The 27,714-nt window shown below is 38.2% G+C and overlaps 1 protein-coding gene across 1 annotated transcript; it reads left to right on the forward strand.

Annotated features, from left to right (window-relative positions):
* Positions 1-18,987: 18,987 nt before the first annotated feature.
* Positions 18,988-27,258, forward strand: LOC138403412 (uncharacterized). Its single transcript, XM_069503881.1, has 5 exons — positions 18,988-19,039; positions 24,433-24,461; positions 24,994-25,149; positions 25,991-26,131; positions 27,040-27,258. Exons 1-5 carry the CDS (start codon positions 19,030-19,032, stop codon positions 27,205-27,207), a joined length of 504 nt encoding a protein of 167 aa, XP_069359982.1. The 5' UTR covers positions 18,988-19,029; the 3' UTR covers positions 27,208-27,258.
* The last annotated feature ends 456 nt before the right edge of the window (positions 27,259-27,714 follow it).

Genomic DNA, 27,714 nt, shown 5'->3' on the forward strand with positions numbered 1-27,714 from the left:
AAGTAAATAAAACACTTAACCCGAAAATGGATGGTTAAACTTTGTGATTACTGGCTGTACCGTAAACTGACTGCGGGGCGATAGTTTTTGTAACTTTTCCAGTTAGAAACCCATTACCGTCTGAACTTTGAAGTGCCATGGGTGTTCCAAACAACAAGGTTCTATAGTAAAAGTTTAAGTAGGTCCTGTCATTTAAGAAACACTTAAATTACAACCAAGTTCTAACGCACTTCAATAGGAACATGTTATTACAGTAACTATCTAGTTAATAAAGTAAGTAAGTAGGTAACTAGTAATAGTAGTAAACCGAATGGTTCCGTACCATTGTACAAGATAATACACTTTTATGTGCAACACTCCAAGTTAATGATGGACAGTGTCATCTGCCTACATTCATCATCATCATCATCAACCGATAGACGTCCACTGCTGGACATAGGTCTCTTGTAGGGACTTCTCCACGCCACGGTCTTGCGTCGCCTGAATCCAGCGACTCCCTGCGATTCGTCTGATGTCGTCCGTCCACCTAGTGGGGGTCTTTCAACACTGCGTCTTCCGATGCGAGGTCACCATTCCAGCACCTTGGGACCCCAACGTCTATCGGTTTTACGAACTATGTGCCCTGCCCATTGCCATTTCAGCTTCGTAACCCGTTGAGCTATGTCGGTTACTCTAGTTCTTCTAAGGATCTCCTCATTTCTGATTTGATCACGTAGAGAAACTCCGAGCATAGCTCTCTCCATCGCCCGCTGAGTGACTCTGAACTTGCTGCTCTGAGCTGAGCTGTGATTATTATTTACACACGAACACATTTTAATTATTTTTGTGATATAACCACAAATGCGTTTTTGGGTTTTTTCCTTTACTTGTGCAATAAGACCCACCTAGCAGTCAAATTTCATGATTCTTGGTCAACGGATAGTAGTAGTACCCTGTAGATTTAGATTCCCTTTTCTTGACACTTTGTCAGACACAACAGATAGACAGACTGTCGGCCTTCTATTCGGGAGATCAGGAGTAAGTATTAAAGGTAATTTACAACATTGACAAAAATACGTAGACATAGACGTGGCACGGCTTGGATCCGGCACAGTCTAGCATAAATCATCCCTTAATCATCACTTTCCATCAGGTGTGATTGAAGCAATGTCTATTTACAATAAAAAGCCTACTCACTTTACGAGCGCTCTGAATATAAAACACCCTTGACGTTTAGCCTCCAGTTGTTCTGAACAAAGATAAAAACTTTGATAGTAAACAAAGGAAAAATATTGAGGCGTGAACTTGACTTCGTCACTGGGGAATACTCCGATGTAGCTCTTCGCATTTACCTTATTTGATAAAGCCCAAATAAAGGCTGAATTCATTTACACCTAAGTCTTTGTTTCATTATATTATTGCTAACCAGCCGTTCACGTTGACTACACTTTCAAACCCCTATTTTACCCTCTAATGAGTCGAATAATTTTCAAAAATCCTTTCTTAGCGGATGTCTTCGTCATAATAGCTACTCTTCATGTCTTTCAGCTTGATCAGTCTAGTAGTTTATGAAAAAGTATTTTTGAAAATAAAACCCCTTAGTGAGTAAAATAGGGGTTTAAAATTTGTGTAGTACACGCGGACGAAGTCGCGGGAATAAGCTAGTTTTATTTAATTTTAATGGCGGCTTTTATGTTCATAGTGTTCATAGTGATGTAGTGATCAAATAAGAAAAGCTTTCTTCTTTCTTCTTCTTGTTCTTCTTTATGAAATTATTATTATATGTTTTTATAGCGGCAATAGAAATACACATTCTGTGACAATTTCAACTCTCTACCTATTACGGTTCAAGAGATAGATCCTTTTGACACACAGACGGACGGACGGACGGATGGACGGACATCGGAGGCTTAGTAATAGGATCATCATCATCATCACGTGCCTTCTTCGAAACGAAGTTTGGAGGTCATCATGCGAAAAGCTTCTCTATTTAAAGCCGCCTCTTTTACTTTGGGTAACTAAGCCACATGTCCACCCCCTTATATCGTCCAACCATTTGCGTCTTTGGCGACCTAGTAATAGGGTACGGAACCCTAAATACTATGGTGTACTTACTTACCAACTACGCTGGCCCCGTTGTTATATTCAGTCAGTTCACTAAAAGGGTATTTTTTTTCGCTTTTTCGCTTAGTTCATGAAACGGTGTTCGCGAGCACTTCACCCGCAAATTATTCCGATTGTTAATTTTGAATTCGCTTCGCCGATCCCCTCCATACCACAACCAATTAACTGCATTGAACTTTTACAGGTACCTACCTACATTATTCTGGTATTTTTTGCATTAAAAATCGTTTATAAAACTGACTATACATATCTACTTCTTTCTTTTGTAGTTTTAGGATCCTTCACGTCCGAATAAAATATAACAGGATCACTCGTGTGCCTGTCGGTCTGCCCGTCTGTCACACCTAATTTTCTTCGAATCTACTGGATCAATTTAGTTGGTACAAGTGAAAATAGATTTAAAGTTGCAAAACAAACAAGAAGATACTGCAAACTTTCTGAGCACCTTATTTATATTTGTGCTTGGACAGTTATTATTAAGTAAAAGTCGTACCTATAATAATAAATGTGAAAGTGTGTTTGTTTGTTGGTTTGTTGGATTGTCCCTCAATCACGCCCATGCAAAAAATCACGTCAATCCGTTGCACCGTTGCGACGTGATTGAAGGACAAACCAACAAACAAACACACTTTAGTATTCATAATAAGGGTAGGTACTGATAAATATAATATTATTTAATTATTGGTTATTGATAATAACATTATGGCGAGTGGGTAATTGAAATGGGCTTAATTTGAATAATAATTAACGCAATAAGTGCCTATGTAATTGGGCTTTTATCTAAATAATTAAATTATTTAATTTAATGAATACTTAATATAAAGACTTTAAAATTAATCTAAACAGTTATTTTAGCTCGCTATTTGAAATAGGTACCTACCTAAATATAAAAATATAGGGTGTAACCAGAACGCTAGCAAAAACTTCGCGTTATAGTTATACTACCTAAACACAATCCCATACCAATAGCCATTTGCCTTGTTTAGTACTTTTAGTGATTTAGAATTCAAACCAGCAATGTATAGCGTGCTCGTAAAACTCGGGTCAATGCCCCATCTACGTATGTAAGTATGTATAAAGTCGGGCGAGCATAATAACAGAAACTAGAAATCAAAGCGTAAAACTCACCCGACTTCAACATACACGTGTAGAACCAAAAGTTAATTTTTACTTTGTAGTGCTTTTGGAAGTCGGTTTTTTCAATACTTTTTTTTTATTTATTCATCCTTTCATTTTATTAGTAGTTTTGTTGAATTGATGAATGGTTATTGATGAATGGTTATTGGGTGTATTTTGTTTCAAAAAAAATTATCTGTTCTGAGTGTGTTGCCAGATTTTACCATCACTAAAATGTCCATATCCATACTAATATTATAAATGCGTTAGTGTGTCTGTCTGTCTGTCTGTCTGCTAGCTTTTTACGGCCCAACAGTTTAACCGAAATTTCGTACAGAGGTAGCTTACATCCCGGGGAAGGACATAGCCTACTTTTTATCTCAGAAAATTAATGAGTTCGTAGGTTGTGTCTTGGTCGTGTCTTGGTCTTGTTTAAGTTGTGTCTTGGTCTTGTCTAGGTTGTGTCTTGGTCTTGTCTAGGTTGTCTTAGTCTTGTCTAGATTCTATCTTGGTCTTGTCTAGGTTGGGTCTTGGTCTTGTCTAGGTTATGTCTTGGTATTGTCTTGGTCTAGACTAGGTTGTGTCTTGGTCGTGTCTAGGTTGTGTGTTGGTCTTGTCTAGGTTGTGTCTTGGTCGTGTCTTGGTCTTGCCTAAGGTTGTGTCTTGGTCTTATCGAGGTTGTGTCTTGGTCGTGTCTAGGTTGTGTGTTGGTCTTGTCTAGGTTGTGTATTGGTCTTGCCTAGGTTGTGTCTTGGTAATGTATCTTGGTCTTGTCTAGGTTGTGTCTTGGTAATGTATCTTGGTCTTGTCTAGGTTGTGTCTTGGTCTTGTCTAGATTGTATCTTGGTCTTGTCTAGGTTGTGTCTTGGTCTTGTCTAAATTGTATCTTGGTCTTGTTTAGGTTGCGTCTTGGTCTTGTCTAGGTTGTGTCTTAAGTTTGTCTAGATCTTGTCTAGGTTATGTCTTGGTCTAGACTAGGTTGTCTTGGTCGTGTCTAGGTTGTGTGTTGGTCTTGTCTAGGTTGTGTGTTGGTCTTGTCTAGCTCGTATCTTGGTTTTGTCTAGGTTGTCTTGGTCTTATCGAGGTTGTGTCTAGGTGGTGTCTTGGAAGACCAAGATAAGAATCTAGGTTGTGTCTTTTTCACGGGATTTTTAAAAAACCTAAATCCGCGCGGACGAAGTCGTGTGCATCATCTAGTACTTTATATAAATTAATTGATAAATAATACAGTAAGATTTATTTTCTTTTATATCCATCGTAAAAAATTAAGTACAATAAGTATTAAAAGATGGTTCCGACTTCCGTCTTCAAGTAATTTTCCACTTGATCGGTCTGCCCTCTTCGCTGCCTTTCGAAGGGCTAAGGACTGTTGGATGGCAAAATTGTAATAAAAGGCAAGCGTATTGAGTTATTTCGTTCAAGCTCCACTTCTACTTTGACAAGGGTTTAAAGAATAGGTCTGAGTTTATATTAAAACTAGCTTATGCTCGCGACTTCGTCCGTGTGGCTACACAAATTTCAAACTCCTATTTCACCCCCTTAGGGGTTGAATTTTCAAAAACCCTTTCTTAGCGGATGTCTACGTCATGATAGCTATCTGCATGACAAACTGCAGCCCGATCTGTCCAGTAGTTTGAGCTGTGCGTTGATAGATCAGTCAGTCAGTCAGTCACCTTTTCCTTTTATATATTTATATATAAAGTAATTGCAAAGAGTAAGTAAGATGTAAAGCCGGAATTAAACCAATATTACCTACTAGCTTATGCTCGCGACTTTGTCCGCGTGGACTACACAAATTTCAAACCCCTATTTCGCACCCGTTGAGGGTTGAATTTTCAAAAATCCTTTATTAGCGGATGCCAGGCGGATGGTTTTAGGCCACTAAAACTATACATTAGGCACTTTCTTGTTCAGCGTAGTCGCTCATGCCGAGTATCCGGTAATCTAAATATATAAAAGGAAAAGGTGAATGATTGACTGACTGACAGACTGACTGATCTATCAACAAACGGCCCAAACTACAGGACGGATCAGGCTGAAGTTTGGCATGCAGATAGCTATTATGACGTAGGCATCTGGTAAGAAAGGATTTTTGAAAATTCAATCGCTAAGGGGGTGTAATAGGAGTTTGAAGTTTGTAGCGGACGAAGTCGCGAGCATAAGCTAGTAATCAATAAACAAACAAACGATTGTAGCAAAAAAGGTAGATCAAATTGAGTATAATAAAAATAAATTCAGCCGCTCTAGGGGCCTTATCAAATAAGTTAAATTCAAAGAGTTTCGCCGGGGAATTCCCGTGGGGGGCAAGGTTCACGCCTCGATTCCTTTGTTTAGTTTACTGAAGTTCGTGCGTTTATTGTTTTTTGGGTTCATAAATGAAGGATTTATTTACGTCCTTGTTTTCATCTTTTATTAGAAGACTAGTTGATGCCCGCGGCTTCACCCGCGTGGATTTCGGTTTTTAAAAATCCCGTGGAAACTCTTTGATAAAACTTAAACTTCTTATAAAACTCAATCTAAATGTATTAAAGGAAAGGGTGACCGACTGACTGACAGATCTCTCAATGCACAGCTCAAACTACTGGACGGATCGGGCTGAAATTTAGCATACAGATAGCTATTATAAAGTAGACATCCGCTGAGAAAGGATTTTTGAAAATTCAACCCCTAAGAGGCTGAAATAGGGGTTTGAAATTTGTGTAGTCCACGCGGACGAAGTCGCGAACGACTAAGCACAGTAAAGAGAGACACAGTACTCGGACGCCTTTGATGTCGTGGTAAATGACGACAACAGCGACTCTGTAATGACTTTGCCATAGTATTTTATTATTATTTTCTTTTATCGTTTTGTATTTTATGTCTTTTTTCTTGTACCTTTATTTGTATTTAAATTTATTATTAATCATCTAGTTAGTGTAAGTGGCACTGCCGTTCTAATTAGATATAAAATAAATAAAATAAAAAAAATAAAATAAAAAAATAAAAATAGGTCTCGGGTCACTCCCTTACCGCACGATTGATATCTAGATGGCTTCAACCCTATGGTAGGTAATAATATACTTTAAGTACTTACTCTGTGGTATTATTTCATCAAAAATGACGCCTGTTTCACTAACTTGTTAATATTGTTGATTGGTAAATGAATGTTTACGGAATTGGCGAAGACGAAATCAATAATTGCCTGTCGAACCCTTTTTTGCTGAGACTTCCATTTGGCAACGTTGATGACAAAATAAAATCCCTTATTACTAGATCGATTAATTACTCCGAAGGGTCCGGACTTGGGAGACTCAGCCTCTAATTAATGTACCTACTACTTAACATCCAATCAGGGGATTCGTCAATTCCGTGTCTACTTCGAACCTTTCAAGATCTTGTCAATCCATTAGCTGAAGACACAAATTAGGCTCATTTTCGAAGCAGGATTTATGTCATCATCATCATCATCAACAAATAGACGTCCACTGCTGGACATAGGTCTCTTGTAGGGACTTCCACACGCCACGGTCTTGCGGCGCCTGAATCCAGCGGCTCCCTGCGACTCGTCCGTCCACATAGTGGGGGTCTTCCGGTGCAAGGTCACCATTCCAGCACCTTGGGACCCCAACGTCTATCGGTTGTACGAACTATGTGCCCTGCCCATTGCCACTTCAGCTTCGCAACCCGTTGAGCTATGTCGGTTCCTCTAGTTCTCCTACGGATCTCCTCATTTCTGATTTGATCACGTAGAGAAACTCCAAGCATAGCTCTCTCCATCGCCCGCTGAGTGACTCTGAGCTTTCTTATGAGGCCCATAGTTAGCGACCATGTCTCGGATCCATATGTCATCACTGGCAACACGCACTGTTCGAAGACTTTTCAAGGATTTATGTGTTGAAACATATTTTTACTCAACTACGGCATAGCCATAACGAAGGGTTATGATTTTAGCAGTCTATGTATGTTTATTGTTATGTATGTTCCACTGTAGCGAATAAACTACTGAACTGAGGTTAACGATTCGTTGTATGAACCGGGTGACATTTTATATTCAACAAAATCAATATGGCGAACGATTATGTTTGTGTTTATGCTTCAAGTAAATTCTTTCTTTCATAGAAAATTTTGCAGAAACTAATAAATTAACGTTTATTTCAACCCACTATGTCTAGACACTCGAGGTTTTGTACCTAGGTTTCTGTAAAGTAGACCCAGTGCCCACACTGGTAAAGGATTTTCGGATTATCTAATCAAAATCATCTCGTGATTATTTTCAAATAAAATCATGAGTTAGTTATTTGTAGGTATGTATTAAATCAATATTCATGCATTATATAGTTTCCTAATTTGGAGCCTTTGTTGACCAATTGATCTAATCTATTGGAAATCAAATCGCAATTAATAGTTTAATTATAATTAATGCGTCAGTATCATCGATGTCAGTATCGAATGGCTAGGCAATTGTCGGTGCCAATTATCCTTTGAGTCGAGTGTTAATTTTAGCTGTATCTAATCTAGCTTAACTTGCCTTAAGATAGCTTTGAATAAAAGCTTCCCTTAGTTTTCAGTTCTCATTCTCTCTTTCTGCCATTTTAACTGCAAAATAAAACCGAGAATGTTTTCTCAATTCTGTAGCATAATTTCGAAATAATCTTATCTATATATATATATATATATATATTAATTATTATGACGTAGACATCTCTCAAAAAAGGATTTTTAAAAATTCAACCCATGAGGGGGTAAAATAGGGGTTTGAAAGTTATGTAGTCCACGCAGACGCTAGCTAGCGACAAGCTTGTTAGTACGATAAAAATAACAAATAATATAAGATTGCTACGAAGCTAATCTCAAGTAATTCTAAAGGCCGATGTAGGTAAATTACTTTCTGCCGCGTACCTACTGTATTTATTATTTTCCACTAGGGATTTCATTTAAATTGTCCCTGTTAATATTCTTCTTTTTCTTCCTTACCTTATCCCATGCTACGTGGGGTCGGCACAACATGTCTTCTTCTTCCACACACTTCTGTCATCCGTCAACGTCTTATCCGCCCCTCTTACACGCATATCCTCTTTCACGCAATCCATCTACCTTTTCTTTGGTCGTATTCTCCTCTTTTTTCCTTCCACATGCATATTTATAAAATTCTTCTAGTGGCTTTCTTCCCTCCGCATTATATGCCCATACCATACTAGCCTATTACCCCTCATCTTTTCTACCACTGGCGCTACTTTCAAACTTCCCCTTATATATTCATTCCTTATCTTATCAATCCTTGTCGTCCCTATTAATATTACAATAGTTATTAATTCACTAGTTAACATCAAAGGTCATACGTTGTAATGAGCTTACAGTTTTAATTATAAAAGCCTGTCTAATAGTTCAGTTGGTGTGATTTAATCTCCTTATATTTTGGTCGAAACCAAAGAGGGATTACTACTTTGAAATAATTTTCATTTGGTGAAAGTATTATATTTCTTTACAGTGATTTCACATGCTGCTTTTCACGGCAAGTGATTTTTCAATTTTCGCACTTAGAATCGTTTGCTACATTATTTTAACTAATGATCAAGGTTATTTTCGGCTTTTCGTGAAACGTAATAAACGATTTTTTTAAATTGTGATATAGCAACAAAGTAATTATGAGGTCTGGATTGATAGATAGTAGTATAGATAGTACCTAATAACTTAACAATAGTTAAGTTGCGCTTGCCTAGAAGATCCTTATTCACTCTTGCTTTGAAAGTGTTCAAGAATGTTGCTACATTAATTTAACTAGATGCGAGAAAATGATGCGTAGCGGAGTTGCGGACTGTATCTGTCCATAGACGCAGAGCTAGGTAGTGGAGCGCAGCGAGAAAGTAATGCGGAGCGGAATTGCGGACTGTGTTTTTCCAAACGCGGAGCTAGGTTGCGAGCACGAGACAATATTGGTTCCCCGCATCGCTTCCCCGCTCGGTCTCACTGCTGTTTTTCATCTGCGCGGCCCCGCTCCGCGTTAAAATGTATAAGTAGCTGTTGCTTTTTGAATTTTCACAGGCTACTTCAAGTAATGCAGCAATTAGTGTTACTTATGAAAAAGCTTGTCACGTAATTTTTTACATGCTACCTGTGAAATGGTTCATCTCTAGTTGAAACCATTTCCAACTGTACGTAATTAGATACTGGCAGTCTGTCTAGATTCCAGACTCTGAACCTCGGGTTAGTTGGAGCGTATTTCAGTATTATTTTGGCACTGGTTGGTTTATTACGGCTTCGCATGAGTAGGTAGGGAGCCTCACCTATTTTATAAAATAATCTATATAAATTTATAAGGAAAAGCTGACTGACTGACTGGCGGTCCTGGGTAAGATTCCCGATATATTATCATGCTAGATATTTAGTGTTACGGTACGATACCAAGTAGATATTGGTATGGGTATCATAAAACTGTCCTTTTTTATCGCTCGGAAATGCGTTTACGCATCCCACCCCGGAAGCCAGCCAGCTAGCCAGCGGAGGGTATGTGGGACTCGCCGGTCGAGAGGGGAACCGCAATACCCACAAAAACCCAGCGGCGCCCCTGCGCGTCGCCTGGCGACTGGGTCACGGGAACGTCGAAGCAATCAACCGCGACCCAGCCAGCGACGTCCGTTGAGGCAGACCCTCCACCACCGGGGACCCCGCTCGCGGGGTTCTCCCACCGCACTTCAGAGGGGAGGCGAACCTACGAAGTGTGCCAACGGGCGACAACTGTAGACCCCGCACACGTCACCCGCGTCTCATCCTTCACTTCGTCCACTGTTCCCTCTGCTAGCCAGAGGGACATGCGGAGAAACCTCCCCCCCCCCCCCCCCCAGGTTAAAAGGGACCAGCAGCACCCAGGCACACTGGGAGGTTACCTGGCTAGCACCCCAGGACAGTCATAAAACTGCCCTAAAAATATTCCTTCCAATCCTGTTACCATCTTTGAGTACCTCATCATTTGCAACCAGGTAAGATTGCCGGCTACACTTATTTTCTATCTAAATATATAAAAGAAAAAGGTGACTGACTGATCTATCAACGCACAGCTCAAACTATTGGACGGATCAGGCTGTTTGACATGCAGATAGCTATTATGACGAAGGCATCCGCTAAGAAAGGATTTTCGAAAATTCAACCCCTAAGGGGGTGAAATGGATGTTTGAAATTTGTGTAGTCCACGCGAACGAAGTCGTGAGCATTAGCTAGTCATCGAATAAAAATAAACACACGGGAAAATGTTGTTTGAGATCTCTAATATATTAATGTTAAGTATGTATATAGAGTAGCCGCGCGTCGCGATCGCGTGGCTCAAAATCAACAAAATCTATCTTGAAAAGCAAGTAAGTTTCCATATTTATTTGACTGGACATATTTTATAGCTATAATAATAGATTTGGCAAAAACTCTACCTGGATACACTATTCCTTTTTAACTTTACACTCAAAAAGTGTCTTTTAAGGTGTCGTCACGTTCCAAGCGAAGCCTTTAATGTTATAACTTCATAACGTCTCGGAGGAGTGGCAATAAAAATAGGGAACCCTTTCCAAACGCTCGGTAATTTGTTTTAGGCAAAGTGCTTTCTTACGTTGCGGATTGCTCAGATATATAATCCTCCTGGAATTGTCATCTTATAATAATGTTCTTTTGACCGAATTTCGCACTTTTTTAAGCTTTGTGAGGCGGATCAGGCTCTGTCAGGACTAGTTTTTGTGCTCAATCATTGTGGCTAATTCCCTTATATACAATCTCATGGAGGTAGGTATAAACTAAAGTAGCAGGTCTAAATCTAGTGCTATTCTTTTCAGCGGGGAGCATTATGAAAGGAATAGCAATACGTTTAGACCTGTCATTTTGGTTTAGTTTATCGATTGTGTGCAACAGAATTAGCCACATTATGAATCTGGAGTTCATAATGATACATCAAATGAGCATGATATTGTGAAAGCGATTATTTTCAGAATTTAGGTAGAAGTACCTAATAACTTAACAATAGTTAAGTTGCGCTTGCCTAGAAGATACCTATTCGGTCTTGTCTTGAAGGTAGATACTTAAGTTATACGTGGCAGGAAACACGGATGCTGAAAGGACGTTCCAAGCCTCAAAAACCTTTTGTGCGAGTAGATTGGATACCGACCACATAAGGATGCCAACGCTTACGATTTCTCATTGTAAATTAAATGTCTTGTCTGTTCATTCTAAATCCTTGTTAATATTTCACTTTCATCCTCCACAGCATGTGGCCAGTGTCGCGACACGACTTGGAGTGTCGTGCGACACTCGCGCCACATTTCACCTAATTACCACAAGTGTGGTTGCTTGGTTATCTTTTAGTACTATTCTGTAGATACAGCCGCGCTCTCAACGCTGACGTAGCGATGGAATAAACGCCTTGTCATAGCTGACCTGCCACCGATTCTTGAGTGGAATTCAAAAAATCTGGTCTACATTATAGAGATCACGTTCCTGTTAAAAAATGTATGCCCAGTGGTTTGAACTGTGCGTCAATATATCAATATAATTATAGTTTCTCAGTAAACTGGGCGATGGTCGTTGGAGCTGCAAAGTCCTAGGGTACCTGTACAATTTCGCGTACTAGTAAGCGTAGCAATGGCACAATGGACTGACCATAAGGACGGTGATAGTATGGGGTTGAAGAGGTAGGATGTGGACAGGGTGTGGTGGAGCTCACTGCGGAAGACCAACAGTGGACACTCGCAGGCTGATTATGATCATGATGAACCCATTCAGCCTATCAGTACCCTTATTATAAATGCGAAAGTGTGTTGGTTTGTCCTTCAATCACGTCGCTACGGTGCAACGGATTGAGGTGATTTTTGCATGGTTATAGATAAAGACCTGGAGAGTGACATAGGCTACTTTATAACGGAAATCAAAGAGTTCCCACGGGATTTTTAAAAAACCTAATTCCACGCGGATGAAGTCGCGGGCATCTATAAGTCAAATTCGACGTCGACAAATTTTGCGTTTTACAGAATAACATCCTTCACATTATCACTCGCGCCAGCTGCTTTTATGAATTTGCTTCCTCAAGTTTAAGGATAATTTTATATTCCTTGACAAATGGAAATTGGGTGTTTAGTGGATTGCAGGCAGATGTTCTCGACTTTATCTGTGGCAAAAAGTAAAGAAAAATATACGTACCTAACTAATGAAGAATGAATCCATGCTAATATTTTAAATGCGAAAGTGTTTGTCTGCCTGTCTGTCTATAAAATTATCACGGTCCATCCATTTAACTAATTTAAACGAAATTCTACATAGGTTGCATCCTGAATGATTACTTAGGATACTTTTATCCCGAAAAACCAAAAAGTTGCCTCGCAAAGTACTCTATTATAATAGCGCAATTTCTCGCAGGTAGCCATTGTAAAACTAACAAGCAATTATCTATATAAAAAAATCAAAGTCCTGACTGACTGACTTATATATATATCAACGCACGCTGGTCCTAGAGACATGAAATTTTAAGGGTGTGTGCTTTGTAAAGAGGAAGAATCCACTAAGAAAGAATTTTTTTTTGTATTTGGGTTTTCGGTAACAAAAGAAGAAACTTGTATTTCAAATTTTTCGGAAATTCATCACCTCGATTTTCTAAATTCCACCCGAGCGAAGCCGGGGCGGGTCAGCTAGTTATTGTAATAAGTCTCTGTTTTTATTAAAAAGTGCTTAAGAGCGATATTCCCTTAGCAAATTACGGTAGAACTCTTAAACTCGCGTCATCTCTTTTATATGATGTAAGTACTGGAGCAAGCATTTCCTCACAGTAATAGGGTAGATAAAAATAAGATAAAGCAAAGTTAGTACTTACTATGAACGACCACAAGATTTCATCCCGGATTTAGTATTTAACATAAACTTTATTGTAGATATAAATAGGAGCTATAATGCGACATCACAAAGCGTAACAATACTAAGCGAGATTAAAACATATTGTATAGACCAGTGTAATGCGCTTTAACCTATTATGATAAGGATAATACTAATACAGTTAAAGCTTACATACAAGAAGATTGTTAGCTTCAAATGTAAACAGGGTGTAACCAGAACACTGGGAAAAACGAAGACAGGTGTACGATATATTGCAAATGAGACATCTGACTGACGCTAGAGGTAAACGAACGTTCCGTAACTAGATCACTCGGAGTCAATGCCGCGTCGTAGGCGGGGCATTGACTCGAGTTTTTCACGCTATACATTGCGAGTTATAAAAATACTGAATCATTAAAACTACAAAATGAGGCAATTGGTATTGATTGTGTTTAGGTAGTATAACAATAACGTTAAGTTTTTGTTAGCGTTCTGGTTACACCCGGTATAATTAAAATAGAGTTAAACAATAGATGCTAATGCAGATAGCTATATTATCGTAGACATCCGCTAAGAAAGGATTTTTGAATATTCAAAGCCTAAGGGGGTAAAATAAAGGTTTGATATTTGTGTAGTCCATAATATAGACGAGCCGGGTGTGGTGGCGCTCTTTAGGGAAGGCCTATGTCCAACAGTGGACGTCCACAGGCTGATGATGATGATGTTATAGTCGCGATCATAATGTTTGTTTGACTACTCTGCTGATAAAGTCGATTAAAAATACATTTAACTGCCAAAAGCCGTAAAATGCAATGAATACTTAAAAATGACCGTAAAAGTGAAGTTAATTTTGCAGTAGAGTAAAATTTGTATTAAAGATATTAAAAGAATAATTCTCATAAAAGAATGGAAGCTTTATTAAAAGAGTTGTTCGTGATTTTTAACCGCAACCACGGACTGCAAGTGCCGGGAACATTGCTTTAATTAAATTAAAAGCTTAGATGACTTGATTTTTCTCGGCGAATCCCAAAAGGAAGGGTTTTCTAAAAATAGGCTACCTACATTATCTGTTTTTAGAGCAAAGAGAAATTAAGGAATGTGATTCGGAAAAAATCCCGACTAATATTATAAAGGCGAAAGTTTGTATGTGTTGTGTGTGTGTTTGTTACTCCTTCACGCAAAAACTACTGGACGGATTTGGCTAAAATTTCGAATGGAGATAGATTACATCCTGGAGTAACACATACTTTTTATCCCGGAAAATAAAAGAGTTCCCGCGGGATTTTGAAAAACGTAAATCCACGCGGACGAAGTCGCGGGCATCAGCTAGTCAAGTATAAATTGATTTCTGTAGAGTTTAGAGAAGGGTTTAGGCCATACTCCATCACCAGTATTGGTGGTGAACCACCACCAATTGCGGATAGGTGGACTTTACACACCTTCGAGAACATTATGGAGAATTGTTTTGAGACATGCACGTTGGCTCACGAAGCCGGCTGGTCTCCCGTGAGTACCTACCTAGTATTTAGCGATCTGTATCTCGAGCTACTATGAAGCATTCGTGTAAATCCCTACGTCATAATAAGCCATGCCAGCCATAACAAGCCATGTACCACGTAAGCCATTAAGCCAGTGAACGTACGCAGCACGGCAATGGCGCGTCTGCGATGCGTTCATTATCACTAAGTTAATTTAGATCTACTACTAACAAGCCTACGGCCTATGTATGTAAGGCTAGTGGCACATCTAGATGAAATCCGTGTGCCGAATTTCGTTCCAACCAATCCAATTTAATTCATCAATCTAATGCTGGACAGATTGAGATTATTGACAGATCACGTGATAATTTGTTCTCGTCATCTTAAATATAAAAGGAAAAGGTGACTGACTGACTGACTGACTGACTGACTGACTGACTGACTGACTGACTGACTGATCTATCAACGCACAGCTCAAACTACTGGACGGATCGGGTTGAAATTTGGCATGCAGATAGCTATTATGACGTAGACATCCGCTAAGAAAGGATTTTTGAAAATTCAACCCCTACGGGGGTAAACAAGGGATTCGAAATTTGTGTAGTCCACGCAGACGAAGTCGCGAGCATAAGCTAGTCTTCTATATTATGTATAAAATTCAAAGTCCTGACTGACTGACTGACTGACTTATATTATATCAACGCATAGCCTAAGCCGCTGGTCCTAGAGATATGAAATTTGGAGTGTTTGTTCTTTGTAAAAAGTAGGTGCACACCTACTTTTACTTTTTCGAATTTTTCGAAATTCCATCCCTAAGGGGGGTAAATTGGGGATGGAAGTTTGTATGAAAGTCTATCATTTCCAGTTCAAGTTATTTCCATGAAAATTGATGTTTGGGTTTTCGGTTACAAAAGAAACAATACGTAAAAATCCTGAAATAGGTACCCTATTTCAGGATTTTTGGAAAATTCTACTCCCACGCCGATTTTCTAAATTCCACCCGAGCGAAGCCGGGGCGGGTCAGGCAGTCTTCCAATTGATTGGTATGTTGAACACATCCCCGATCCATTCCGCTTTTGTAGACAGGCAGGTACCCGAAGACTTCCCCAAAATACCGCATGCTTATGTCAATCAAAAGACGTTCCGTTTCCATAAATGATTCCTTGCTAATGAAGAAAGCGTCATACGTCGTTCTTAGCTCGGAGTTCCATTCAAAGATTTCCTTTGTTCACACAACATGGGGGTTTTTCATCTTGGCACACCGAGGCACGGCGCTAGATCTGAAGATAAGCATGGAAGGGAACGTCATAATGAATGCGAAAGCGTAAGTTTCTACATATGTGCAAATGCAAGCCTTGCCACGTTTTTATTATTTACGCCGCAACGATGACATGAGTTAAGGTACAGTTTTCTTACCTACAACCAAGTTGAATTTTGACGGTGTAGTATAGACGATACGATATCTCGTGGAAATACTATGGACGAAAGTATGCTATGTCAAAGATGCAACTAAACTCGTCGTGTCAAATCTCGTCAAGACTCGGTTTAGCAGCAGAGCCGTGAAAAGGAAACTGACAGACACACTTTTGCATTTTTGATAAAACAAGATGATGCCCACGAATTCATCAAGTTTTTAAAAATTCATAAGAACTTTTTGATTTCCCATTAAAAAAATAACTATTTTATCTTACTTTGCACATATTTAATTATATCTATGCAAATAGAAGCTGTGGTAGCCTAGTGGTTAGGACGTCCGCCTTCCAATCGTAGGTCGGGGGTTCGAACCCGGGCACGCACCTCTAACTTTTCGGAGTTATGTGCGTTATTAAAATATCACTTGCTTTAACGGTGAAGGAAAACATCGTGAGGAAACGTGCATGCCTGAGAGTTCTCCATAATGTTCTCAAAGGTGTGTGAAGTCTGCCAATACGCACTTGGCCAGCGTGGTAGACTATGGCCAAAACCCTTTTCACTCTGAGAGGAGACCTGTGCTCTGTAGTGAGCCGGTGATGGATTGATCATGATGATGATGATGCAAATAAATGCGTTTCTTGGTAGTGAAATAATTGAAGGACAAACTAACACACTTTCACATTTATAATATTATACTTAGTACAATTTGTGAACAATTTGCAAATGGCGATGTAATATATACCTACTCGTATCACACATCAAAGAACTGATGAAGATGTTGGGGTCCCAAATTGTTTGAATGATGACCCCACTAAGAATGCGGCTCTCGGCGAATCGCTGGACTCAAGTGGCGAATGACTGTACTCTACGGGAGATTTATGCAAGAGACCAATGTTCAGCAATGGATCTATCCATTGAGATGATGTTATGTAAACATTTCCCGACAGTCGTTGTGACGAAACGAGCCCTTAACATCAAAATATGAAAGCCCGATGAAGAAGCATACGAACGAACCTCAACACCACTCGCTCGCGTTTTACGAAGATTGCTTTTGGACAAAACGTGGTGTTTCTTAAATAAACAACCAAACATAAACGCTTCCTGAGTTTTACGCCTTGGTGTAAGACGTCGCGTTAAGTGTTTTTAAACTGAATGTAAAACATTCAAAAAAAGAATATGAATGCGTACAAAATGAGTTCTCACGCGCCATTTTAAATTTATATGTCAACTGTAAGTCGAAAGAAGGATTTTAGTCTCTATTTTAAAAGCGCACCATAGTTTTGACATGACAGTTGACACATAGAGTTAAAATGGCGCGTGAGAACTCATTTTGTACTGACTATGCAATATGTGAGTAAGTAGGTACCTACCTATAAAAGCAAAACAAAAATATTTTTATTTTATTGTGAGATAGACTTGCGCTTGCCTAACATATTAAAGCAATGATGAGATCTAAGTTGGAGCGCATTTAGGTAGATATCTTGTAGAAGTACGTGCATATTCACTGTGAAAATATTACTGAATTTATGATGGCATTCCTTAGAATACGTAAGTATTCTCCACATATTTTTTTGTAGAAAAGAAAGTTTAAGACATTTAAAAATAAAGTTCAAAATATAAAGCCCGAATAGACACTTTTGAAATGGGCATGTGTATAAAAATATTCATATTTTTCGTATGTTATCTAATGAAAAATTGTTAGTACAAAATAAAACTTTTTATTTTCCTTTCATATGTAAGTACTTTTGTCGCAGTTTTATTTTTCTAAATAATTATACTCACAAAGATGTCAAAAAAGAGACACGTAAAATTGTGGTAATCTTAAATGCACACCGGTCCATTAGGATAGAAATCTTTTCAGTACCAAAGTAATATTTATTTTGTTTTCTATTGTCTCCTTATTCACGGAATGAGTCGTTATTATTTCGTCCGATAAAAACCATTAAGCTAGCCTTAAGTGTCCCTTATTCCCGTCAGTGAGCATAAATGCCAGCTTATAAATATTCAGGAGTTTAGTCGTCGTTTTACGTACAGCTTTGCATATAAAACGAAGCTTTCACTAGATGGACTTTGGCCATTGATTTAAGGTCAATCTATTGTTCATTTATCCTTCCGCAATAATTATTGCAATCACCCTTTGTTAAAGGACTACGTATGTCTATGTAGATCGTTATGTTGAACTATTAAGGCTGTTTATGCCAGAGCAAAAACATGCAACAATGCAGATATTTATTTACTTTGTTTTCTATTGTCTCCTTATTCACTGGAATGAGTCGTTATTATTTCGTCGTTTACTAGTAGTTTACAGTTATATTATGTACTAGCTTCTGGATTCACACAGGATACAAATGGCATTTTTTTTTCAGAAACAAACATTATAACATCAGGACGCGCACCCTGGGGGGGGGGGGGGGGGGTCTCATAGTCGTTTCTTAGCTGACAACTTAGCTTAGCTCAAGAAAAACCCTACTTTCCAAATTTCAAGTTAATAATATCAATGATTAAAACTGTCCCATACAAACTTTCATCCCCTATTTTACCACCCTTATTTTCCAAATTTTCCAAAAATCCTGAAACACGTATTTCTTCATTTGTGACCGAGAACCCAAATACCAATTTTCATGCAAAAAATGACGGAGTTTCATACAAACTTCCATCCCCCATTTAACCCACTTAGGGGTGGAATTTCGAAAAATCCTTTCTTAGTGGATACCTACTCTTTACAAAGAATAGACTCTCCAAATTTCATGTCTTTAGGACCAGCGGTTTAGGCTGTGCGTTGATATATATGTCAGTCAGTCAGTCAGTCAGGACTTTGAATTTTATATATTAAATATAGATGTATTGAGGTAATTATATCGTATTTTGAATATAACATTACAAGCAGGCTTTGAAATGAATTATTCAAGGGTATTATAACATACCCAGCCTAGCTATAGTGTTCTTGGTAGCGTATAACATCATTACTATCCATCCTACTAATATTAATATACTTTATTATCAATGGTTAACAAATAAACTATTAATAAACTTAAATCTAAAAAAAAAAAACAACATTAAATTAAAATTAAAATAAATTAATATTATAAATGTGAAAGTGTTGATGTTTGGATGTTTGTTACTCAATCACGCAAAAACTACCGGACGATTTTGGCTGAAATTTGGAATGGATGTAGATTATAGCTAGGATTAACACCTAGGCTACTTTTCATCCCGGAAAATCAAAGAGTCCCCGCGGGATTTTGAAAAACGTAAATCCACGCGGACGAAGTCGCGGGCATCAGCTAGTATTATTATAAATGCAATGGTGTATTTTGTTTGCTGGTTTATTAGTTTATATCACGTTGCAATAGATCGACCCAATTTTTGCGTGGATATAGTTTAAGAGTTGAAGAATAACATAGGCCACTTTTATCCTGGATCATCAAAAGAGTTCTCACGGTATTTTTAAAAATTTAAATCCACGCGAACGAAGTCGCAGGCATCAGCGAGTAATAATATAAAGAAGGAGTTCCGAAATTTCGTCCATTATTACAATATCGGTCACGCTAAAGCAACCGCAATAGTTAATAACAATAATTAATTGATCAATATCTAGCCCTTTCAGCATCTATAACGTTTCTCACTTCACTGAGTATACCAATAACTAATTAATAATAATGGTTATATTAGTAATTTTGATCAGTCAGTCGTCATAATGATCATCTTGAATTACTAACTGATCCACTCCAGTTTCACTCGGGTGGAATTTTTGAAAATTATTTTTTAGTATGGGACAAAGATATATAAAACTCTAGATCGGCAAAGCTCATACATTTTTTTTTGAATATGGGTAGTATATGATTAGTGATTAAAAGGTATAAACAAGAAATGGGTCGAGTAGGTACTCGTTTATTACTCGGTACATCGGCACATTCGTACTCGGACGAATAAGGTTGAAAGCCGAGTATCCGGTTAAGTGACAAAGATAGTAATATACACTATACAAAGCTCACGGCCACCGCAGCGCAGCGCACCGCACCGCAGCGCACCGCACCACATCGTACCGCAGCGCACCGCACCGCATCGCACCGTAAATCTGAACCGAGTAACTCAGTCGAATACTCGGTTTGGCAAAACTAAAACCGAGTAAAACTCGTTAAGTACTCGGTTACTCGGCATAACTTGTACTCAGTACATCTCTAGTAGAACGCGAACTGGCTCCCCTTGAAAAAGGACACCGGATGGATTCGAAACAAGTCGGGCTAACGTTCGACTAAACACGTGAGTAAAGCCGGGTGTGCAATATGTATAATGGAAATCACTCACGATAGTTTAAACTTTAAACGCTAGTTTAAACTTTAAAGGCTAGTTTAAACTTTAAACGATACTTTAAACTTTAAACGCTATATCACGATAGTTTAAACTTTAGACGCTATTTGATTTGATTTGGACATAACTCCGTAAGTCGGTGCGTGCTTAGCACTGTAGCTACTATCAGCTGCTATTAGATAGATATTGGCACGCAGTGAAGTTTGAACTGCTATAATTGCCAACAGTGAACTTTAATCATGCTATTGATTAATTATCTACCTAGTATCCAGTGAGGCGAGGGGTGGTATCGCTGCGGTTGATTTAGCGCACGTGCCTAAAATATCACGGAAATTTCCAAGTGAATTTATTATTTGTTTCTCATTTCCAGAACAATTTTTAGTGTTCCGTACCTCAAAAGTAAAAACGGAACCCTTATATGATCACTTTGTTGTCTGTATGTCTGTCTGTCAAGAAACCTACAGGGTACTTCCCGTTGACCTAGAATCATGAAACTTGGCAGGTAGGTAGGTCGTATAGCAGACATTAGAGGAAAAATCTAAAAACCGTGAATTTGTGGTTAAATCACACAAAAATTATTAAATTGTGGTCATGAAGTAATAATTAGTATTTTCAATTTTCGAAGTAAGATAACTATATCAAGTGAGGTATTATGAAAGGTCTTCACCTGTGCATTCTAAAACAAATTTTTATTTATTTTTATGCATCATAGTTTTTGATTTATCGTGCAAAATATCGAAAAAATACCACTGTTATACGGAACCCTCGGTTGCGCGAACCTGTTTCGCACTTAGCCGGTTTTTTATTTATTTCGATACAAGTTAGCTCTTGACTGCCATCTGACCTGGTGGTAAATGATGCAATCTAAGATGATAGCAAATTTACTTGGAGGGAGTATGATAGTTTCATTTAACCTATAAGGTAGGTAGCTCTGCTCGGTTTCTACGCGGCATCGTACCAGAACGCTAAATTGCTTCGCATAGCTTTGCCGGTAGAGTGGTAACTAGCCACGGCCAAAGCCTCTCACTAGACCGTAACAGAGATAATTTAGAAATTATAAATTTCTGAATTGTTCTGCCAGGAATAGAACTCGGGACCTCCCACATAAGACAGCAGCACTAGTTTGCGGCCATGGAGGTCGTCAAAGGAGGGAGGCAGATTTTCCGCATAATAATACGATTGATCGATGGAACTCAATTTCTGACAATTATTTCCTACCTACCTACTTATTATCATAATTTTGAAGCGCAGCGAAGTGCGTAACGGTTTAATTGCTGACAGGCGAAGCTTAACGATGTTATTGATTAATTACATTCAGAAACTCAAATTCTGACAGTTGACAACTTTGATGTGGTTTTACCTCAATTACTGCCGATTTGACAGCGGTTTCCTTATTCAAAAGCGTTTACAGTACGTTTACTATAACTAAACTTGTCCTTTGCAGTCATGTTGGCACCATTGCATTTCACGCAATAATAAACCCTAAGTTCTAAGGAATACCTGACAAAGCAATGGTACCAACATGACGGCAAGGGACAAGTTATGGTGAACAGTCTGTATACTGCAAATATTTATGTACTAACATATGGATGCAATCTTTAACCTACAAGAAATCTATATTAAGTGTCTATTATATGAATTACGAACGTGTCAAATTATTTAAAGTACTTAAATCATGAACGTAAGCAGGAAGAGAGGTGGGGTTCAAACACACCCCATGAAATCCGAGAAATTTTAAAATGTGCATAAATCCAGTGAAAGAATTGAATCGCTTTCCATGAAAAACTTTAACAATTGGGTATTTGACTCCAATTTTTTTATTACTTTATTAAAAACTAGAATAAAAATAATGACGTAAACTGAAAAAACTAATTAAATCGATCAAATAACAAAAAAGTTATGAGCATTTAAATATTTCTGATTAGACAGAGATAGCGATACAGCAGTTTGACGTCACACCTACTAATGCCATAGTAGCGGTTTCATACAAATTTTCGTTTTGCGAGAAAGGGATAGAAGACCCTCCCACTCCAAAATTATAATGCCTGTAACTTTGTAAATCTTTATTGGATTTTAATACTTTTTTAAGTGTACGTCATTATTTTTATCCTAGTTTATAATAAAGTAATAATATTTATAAATTAGGTATGTAGTACACGTGGACAAAGTCGCGGGAATAAGCTAGTTTAAATATAAAACGAAAAGGTGACTGACTGACTGACTGACTCACTGATCTATCAACGCACAGATAAAACTTCTAGACGGATCGGGCTGAAATTTGGCATGCAGATAGCTATTATGACGTAGACGTCCGCTAAGAAAAGATTTTTAAAAATTCAACCCCTAGCGGTAAAATAGGGGTTTGAATTTTTTGTAGTCCACGCAGACGAAGTCGCGAGCATAAGCTAGTTAATCATAAAACAAATCATACGTCTGAAATTAACTTAAATCGATGAGTGTAACTTTAATTAGGGTAAAATGTGTATGGAGCCGTTATCAGGCGGTTATTGATGTGTAGTGAAGTGCGAAATGCTGTAATTGCCGACAGAACACTTATCATGGTTATCATGATATTGATTAATCACATATGAACCTATGGATTTACTTACTTACTGAATTTTGACTTGCTTGGGGATATTTGGCCCTTCCCAGCCTCATAGAACTATCACGATGAGTACCTATAACTAGTGAAAGAAAAAGTTTGGTAAGTATTAAAAAACCGGCCAAGTGCGAGTCAGGCTCGCGCAATGAGGGTTCCGTACTACAGTCGTATTTTTACGACATTTTGCACGATAATTCAAAAACTATGATGCATAAAAATAAATAAAAATCTGTTTTAGAATATGCAGGTGAAGACCTTTCATATGTTACCCCACTTGATATAGTCACTCACTTTGAAAGTTCAAAATACTAATTATTAGTTCATGACCACAATTTAATTTTTTATGTGTGATCTAACCCTAAATTCACGGTTTTCAGATTTTTCCCCAAATGTCCTTTGAGTGTTCCTTTTTTTACTACGGAACCAATTTAGCGAAGACATGCCATATCAATCAACATTATTGACAAAACGAGGCCGATCTCCAAGCACTTTCTAGTCTTCATCCAAATTTAGATACCTACCCAAGCCTTTCCTGTTGACTTTCGATATTAATGGTTGTGACCAAGCCTACTAGCCATTTTTCATATTTTTGGATTTCTTCATACGAACTGTAACATATACAAAGATCAACCGAGAGAGTTCAGTATACGCTTAGTACGAGATTTTATGTCTCACCAACGTTGATAGTATTCGAGTGTCGAAACACTTCCGTATTATAGTAAACTAGATCTTAACTGCCTTGTTTTAAAGCTCAAGTTTGTCTACACATCTACAACCAGCGCTCCAAGCGGAAACGTTGCGAAATTAAAATCAGTGGTATTAAATTTTTGATTTAAATTCAAGGCTTATCAGGTCCATTTTACTTTGACATTATTGTGTTTCGAATCTCGAATTTCAGCAACGATTGTGAGACGTAAAATCTTATACTAAGCATACAGCATTTTTTAAATTACTTTATTTGGTATTTTGTGTAGCACATCAAACAATCGGACATTTAGATAATTTTGCGCATTAAAATGTATTTAATTTTCACTCAAAAGCAAAATGCGGATGTTGATTGAGGCAAAAAAACGGTCAAGTGCAAGTCGGACTCACGCGCGAAGGGTTCCGTACCATCGTACAAAGTATACCTAACTTTTATGTTAAACAATGCAAGTTAATGTCAGACTGCGCCATTTGTGATTTAGTAAATTAATTTTTGCGTGAACACATTTTAATTTTTTTGTGATGTAATCACAAAACTGTTTTCGGATTTTTTTCTTTACTTGTGCTATAAGATCTACCTACCTGCCAAGATTTCATGATTCTAGCTCAACGGGAGTTACTGGGAATTACCGTATAGGTTTTCTTGACAGACACGACAGACAGACGGACAGACAGATAGACAGTCAGACAACAAAGCTATCCTACAGGATTACTTTTTCCGTTTGAGGTACGGAACCCTAAAAATATTAAATGTCCATTAGGGAATCCGGAAGGGCAAATTAATCTGTCATTTCTAAACCGTCGGATAAAACGTGCGTTTCAAAATGGCTTCTTGGGTATATTGCCTTTTTGTTTTTGATTTGATGTTTATTTTTAATGGAGGTGCAGATTTTGCGATGAAAAACTCAGATAATTACGTAAGTTTTGCGAGGATTTCTTTCTCGGTCATTAACGGATTCGAACGGGAATGGGGGAAAATTAAGGTCAAATAATATTGCTAGTTGAATTTTCCCAATTCAATTAGACGAAAAGATTTCCACGAAATTTTTCACGCGGACGTAGCCGCGGACAACAGCTAGTGATATATGTATGTGTAAAACAAATCCAAGATCAAATATATTTGATCAAGAATAACATGATTTTATCAACTACCCGACGCTCTCCCTGTGGTGCAGTGGTAAGCGCTGTGCTCTTATAAGTTGAAGGTTCCGGGTTCGATTCCTGGCCTTCGATTTCTAAAATTATCTCTGGTCTGATCTAGTGGGAAGCTTCTGCCGTGGCTAGTTACCACCCTACCGGCAAAGCCGATGCCGTGTAGACCCCTTCCAAGGTAGCCCGCTTCCATCTTAGACTGCATCATCACTTACCATGGGGTGAAATAACAGTCAACGGTTAACTTATATCAGAATTAAAAAAAAATTGCGATAAATAATTCAATTTGTTTTTCAGGGTCCGTATGAAGTGGAATGGGAGAACTACGCCACATGCCGAGGCCCCAAATCCTTGAATCTGTCCGTATATACCCCAACTCTAATTAAACAGCCCGACGGTTCCTACAGATATCTACTCAATATAACGTTCACAGATACCGTGAAAATTGAAGAGGTAAGAAATGTATTGAATTACTGTTAGAATGGGCAGGGCACATAGTTCGTAAAACCGATAGACTTTGGGGTCCCAAGGTGCTGGAATGGCGACCTCGCACCAGAAGACGCAGTGTTGGAAGTATGGGTCCGTATGAAGTAGAATGGGATAACAACGCTACATGCCGAGACCCCAAATCCTTGAACCTGTCCGTATATACCCCAACTCTAATTAAACAGCCCGACGGCTCTTACAGACTCAATATAACGTTCACAGATACCGTGAAAATTGAGCTTAGGTTAGCTGGACTTAGGTTTCTTGTAGGGACCACACGTCACCGCCTGATTCTAGCGGCTATATGCGACTCGTTAATTGACTGTCTGCCTACCTAGAGGGGGATCTTCCAACGCTGCGCTTTCCAGGGCCTTGGAAACCCAACCTATAGGTATCGATTTTTCGAAATATGTTCCCTGCCACTTCAGCTTCGCAACCGGCTGAGCTATGTCGATTACTCTGGTTCTCCTACGGGTCTCTTCATTTCTATTTGATCACGTAGAGAAAATGAAGGTAATAAGAAAGGTCAGAGTAACTCAGCGGACGATGGAGAGAGCTATGTTGGGAGAAATTCAAAATGAAGTAGCAGACAGGTATTTGTCTTTAGGCCGCCACAAGTACCTGTTTTTAGTGCAGTTTATACAGTACATCGAATTTTGGAAAAAGATAGCGGTTTTGTAGAGTCGTCGTCACATAGGTATGAGTGACAGAGACAACGCTCTACAATGTTGAAGCTCATTCGAAAGGTCGATGTTTCTTGCCGGCTACAGTACCTACATACGTAGTTATTTTAATTTTATCCTAATAGATAAGAATGAATGTGAACACAATCAAAGGTGGGAAGAAGACGATATTATGGAATGTCAATGTAAACAAACCATGTCAACATTACATGCTGGCGGCCATGCTCGAAACCTACTTCGGAGTGAAAAACTGCTGGGTGAAAAAGGTAAGCATAGTTTAAAGGCTGTCTTACGCCGTAGCTACAACATGCGACAATACAGCTTGCGACAATTGAAACGGCTTTCTGTTTATGCACGCCCTATATTGTATTACTCGGAAACATCATAGAATGTCGCACTGTGTTGCTCTGGCGTAAAACGGCCTTAACGGTCCAATAAAGTTTTCAAATGAAAATTAAAACCAATTTCAATAACCACAAACACAAAAAACTATAAAAAATTGAATTTATTATACTTAGTAAATATTATTCTAGTTCTATAATACCTAATAACATTTTTTGGAGCCGGTGTCTATATTTTGAAGTAGTGTAGTCTACTCTTCAAATTTTTTATGGCAAATCAATAATTTTCAGCTCATTGCCATTAGCACCGAAACATATATATAAGTAGGTATATACCTACTTATAGTATTATAAACTAACTCTTGTAAATATATAAATACGCATTCTGTAATAAATTAAATAACTTTTTAATTTTTAGTGTTTGTGTTTATTGAAGCTGGTTTTATTTATTTATTTTATTTATATACCCTCAATTAATGTAAGCTGTGATAGCCTTGCTAGCGGTTAGGACGTCCGCCTTCTAATCGGAGGTAGGGGGCTCGATCCCGGGCACGCACCTCTGACTTTTCGGAGTTATGTGCGTTTTAAGTAATTAAATATCACTTGCTTTAACGGTGAAGGAAAACATCGTGAGGAACCTGCATGCCTGAGAGTTCTCCATAATGTTCTCAAAGGTGTGTGAAGTCTACCAATCCGCACATGGCCAGCGTGGAGCTATAGACTATGGTATAGACCAAAACCCTTCTCTCACTCTGAGAAAAGACACGTGCTCTGTAGTGAGCCGGCGATGGGTTGATCATGGTGATGATGATGACCCTCAATTTATTTTGCAGGGTGACGTTTTCGTCGACATGCCACTAACGGAGCTCATGGTGAAATACATTGGAACGTCGTTCTTTTATGGAGACTACCTATTCAAAGTTGTCGTTAATTCGAAAAAAGCAAATCTAGCCTGTCTCGTTTTCGATCCAACGTTTAAGAAAAAGGGTAAAACGCCTTAGTTTACTGCCTTTATTTACTTGCATTCTTTTACTTGTGCATCTTCATATTGTATTCGCGAGCAGAAAATAATTATTGTCGTAAAACAATAAGTTTTTGTACCGTTATTTATTTCAAAATGCAAGGAGTTTAATGTTACATTACAAGAATAAAAGTTGTATTTATATTATTAATTTGATTTTGGTTAATTAAATTTAGTAACATTTACAGGAAACTAGCTGATGCTTTTGACTTCGTCCGCGTGGATTTTGAAAATTCCATGGGAAGTCTTTGATTTTCCGGCATAAAAAGTAGCCCTATGTAGCCGTACGAGATAATAATAATAAAATAATAGCTTTCTTTGTACCATTTTTATCGCATGGGCCGTTAAAAGTTAACAGACGGGCAGACTGACACACTTTGGCATTTATAATATTAGATATAGGTAATATGGCTTAAATCCTCTTAAGAATAAAATTGTATTTCGTGGTTTAACGACATATTTTAATGTATAAAACGGGTACATACCA

The sequence above is a fragment of the Maniola hyperantus genome, chromosome 16 (genome assembly GCF_902806685.2).
Source record: "Maniola hyperantus chromosome 16, iAphHyp1.2, whole genome shotgun sequence".
Classification (NCBI taxonomy): Eukaryota; Metazoa; Arthropoda; class Insecta; order Lepidoptera; family Nymphalidae; genus Maniola; species Maniola hyperantus.

Coding starts and splice junctions, on each gene's coding strand:
- LOC138403412 (XM_069503881.1), top strand. Junction 24,462..24,993: donor TGAAAAACTCAGATAATTAC/GTAAGTTTTGCG, acceptor TTTGTTTTTCAG/GGTCCGTATGAAGTGGAATG. Junction 26,132..27,039: donor AAAACTGCTGGGTGAAAAAG/GTAAGCATAGTT, acceptor TTTATTTTGCAG/GGTGACGTTTTCGTCGACAT.